At 41.1% G+C, this 2500-nt stretch overlaps 1 protein-coding gene across 5 annotated transcripts in view; it reads right to left on the bottom strand.

Moving 5' to 3' along the window:
* BTBD8 (BTB domain containing 8) overlaps positions 1–2500 on the bottom strand; it is a 329622-nt gene that overhangs the window by 7597 nt on the left and 319525 nt on the right. For all 5 annotated transcript variants that reach the window (XM_063939895.1, XM_063939894.1, XM_063939893.1 and 2 more), the window contains exon 17: positions 123–2252. In XM_063939895.1, the coding sequence (XP_063795965.1) occupies positions 123–2252 (2130 nt within the window). The remainder of the gene's footprint in view (positions 1–122; positions 2253–2500) is intronic.

Below are 2500 nucleotides of genomic sequence, written 5' to 3' on the forward strand. Positions count from 1 at the left end.
GTGACTTTATATTCAAAGAGTTAGTGATTTGCAATAATTACATATTCTTCATTATAGTTAATATAGAACACTGCATTGGAAATAATTAATAACTCTACTCTTTGATAGTTAATGTTTGTTACCTGCAGGTAAAGCAGTGTTGGAGCTTTCAGTAGATGGTGCATGGTTGTCTCTGCCTTGGTAGTCAAGAAACTGACTCTTACATGCTTTAGCAGTTTTAGTACAGCAAAACCTTTGTGTATCACATGGTACTTCTGTGTACAGATCCAAATGGCATGGCCGTGCTTGGGATTTCAGTTCCCCTTCTGGTTCTGTTGGTTTGTTGGAGCCCTTACATGCACCAGCTTCTGCAACTTCTTGGACAGTCATGGAATTTCCCTCCAAAGTTAGTTGTACTGCATCCAAGGATGTATATTCAGTTGTCTTTTCCAGCGGTTTGCCCTCAGTATTTTGGGAACACCCTGAACATAATGCTGAAGAGCCATCCACATTGTTTTTCTCAAACACATCAGACGGTGTCAGCGACTCGGCCTTTCGCACTTGTGAAGTATGATGATCTCCCTCATCTGACCCTAGTTCTTCGCACTCATCCACAGACAGGAGCACAGACCTCATAAAATTTGCGTTGTCAGGGGCTCTCTGGCCTTCGTTTTCAAGATCAGCAATATCATCAAAAGCTAAATTTATGATGCCTTGATAGGGCTGTGCGGCAACCTCAGGTGAATCTTTCGCCAAAGCGTTTTCCGCCTCCGATCGTTCATCTTCGGTTTCGTCAGCCGATGAGGACAGATGTTCTATTTCCTGAGAAAGCTGTACATTGCTGCAAACAGCTGTGTGAGCTGCACTGTGTCTGGATAAATCACTTTGCTGCCACGGTTCTGTTCTTTTTCGTGGTCCTTCATCATCACTAGTTGAGTTGACACGAAATAACTCCGAACTATCTTTTTTCAATTTGACATCAATTCTTAAACTACCATCGTAACCCTTCAGTTCTTCAGGAGTACTTGTGTCACTACTACTTCTTCCAAGAAAATCATGGCACCGCATTGTGCTGCACTTCGAGATTCCTCTTTCATTTGAGCCATCATCATCCTGAGAGCCACCAGCATCATAATCTTCAGACCTTGGCTTTATGTCATCAGAGGAAGTACTGGCACTACCACTCTCAGATTCTGGACTCTCACGTTCATGTAACATACTCGAGTGTTTACTCCATTGACCCATAAACTTCATATCATAATTGCGATGGCTATCGATCACTTCAGTAATGTTCATATCGCTCGGATAGTCGGGGATTTGCCTTTCTGATGCACAGTTCATAAGAGGTCCAACATTATTAAGTGCATGTTGACGGCTGGCAGAAACACCTTGTAAACAGGATTCAGCAGCATTAGTAGAACTATGCATATTTTTGCCAGTGTTCTCAGAGATCTCCATAAATGTCATAGTTTCTTCTTTTGACTTTGGTGCTCTTTCAACTTCTTTTACAGAACACAACTCGCTTTCACTTGAACTATCAGCACATTTAGAGTTCTCTGAGTCACAGATAATTTTACAGTCTGGCTTCTGTTCATTGGAAAGACTCATAAAGTGCACTTCATGTGACCCTGTATTGTCAGCATTTATAGCTTTTGTTTGATTTGTCTCTTCTGTCAAATCTTCTTTTGAATTAGATATGTAAAGCAGAACAGATGCTGTTGAATTATTTTCTTGGCAGTGGTTATGCTCTAAATTAGGCTTCTGTAGCATTGATTCTTGATTGCACATTGAAATGCACCGATCAGAAGCATCTGCAGTAACTGCCATGCCCTCATTATGGTCTGCTCCCTCTTCAAACTGGCAGCTGTCAGCTTGCTTGTCTTCATTTATTAAAGACACTGGGACTTCAGACCCATCTGATTTAGGGAGGTTTTTCCCCAAACACACAGCAGGTTGGTGGCCATTTTTTACTGCAGAAGGAGAAACCTTTTGACTTGACCTGTGATTTAGACTGGAAGTTTTAGAATTAATCTGTACTTTTGGTTTGGACTCTCTGTGATTTGTAATAGAAGATTTACTACCATTACATTTATTATTTTGCAGATTTGATTGGGTTTTGCTTGTTGATGCCAGTGTAGTTTTTGTAGTCTTTTTATTCAAGGGTCCATTCTTATCTGCAGAGGTAGACTGATTGACTAATTTTGTGTCCGATTTGACTTCAGCTTGCTTGGAAGTGACCGATTTAGGCAAATTTAAGCCATCTCCGGGAACAGCTGTGAATAATAAAAATAATAATAATTACATATAAACATATCAAACACTGCTAACTAATACTCCTTTTATACCAAAATCCCGGGTTGGACATGGGAATTTGAACATGAGACAATCCCGAGGCGGACCTGGCTTCAGACACAGTTTACACTGCACTTTGACCCGGGTTGTTCCCAGGTCGGCCCCATTTACACTGAACCCTGAAGGGCCCTGCTTTTCCCTATGGCTGTCATTAAAAATTGACCAAAAA

Source organism: Pseudophryne corroboree, chromosome 9, assembly GCF_028390025.1.
Source record: "Pseudophryne corroboree isolate aPseCor3 chromosome 9, aPseCor3.hap2, whole genome shotgun sequence".
Taxonomy (NCBI): Eukaryota; Metazoa; Chordata; class Amphibia; order Anura; family Myobatrachidae; genus Pseudophryne; species Pseudophryne corroboree.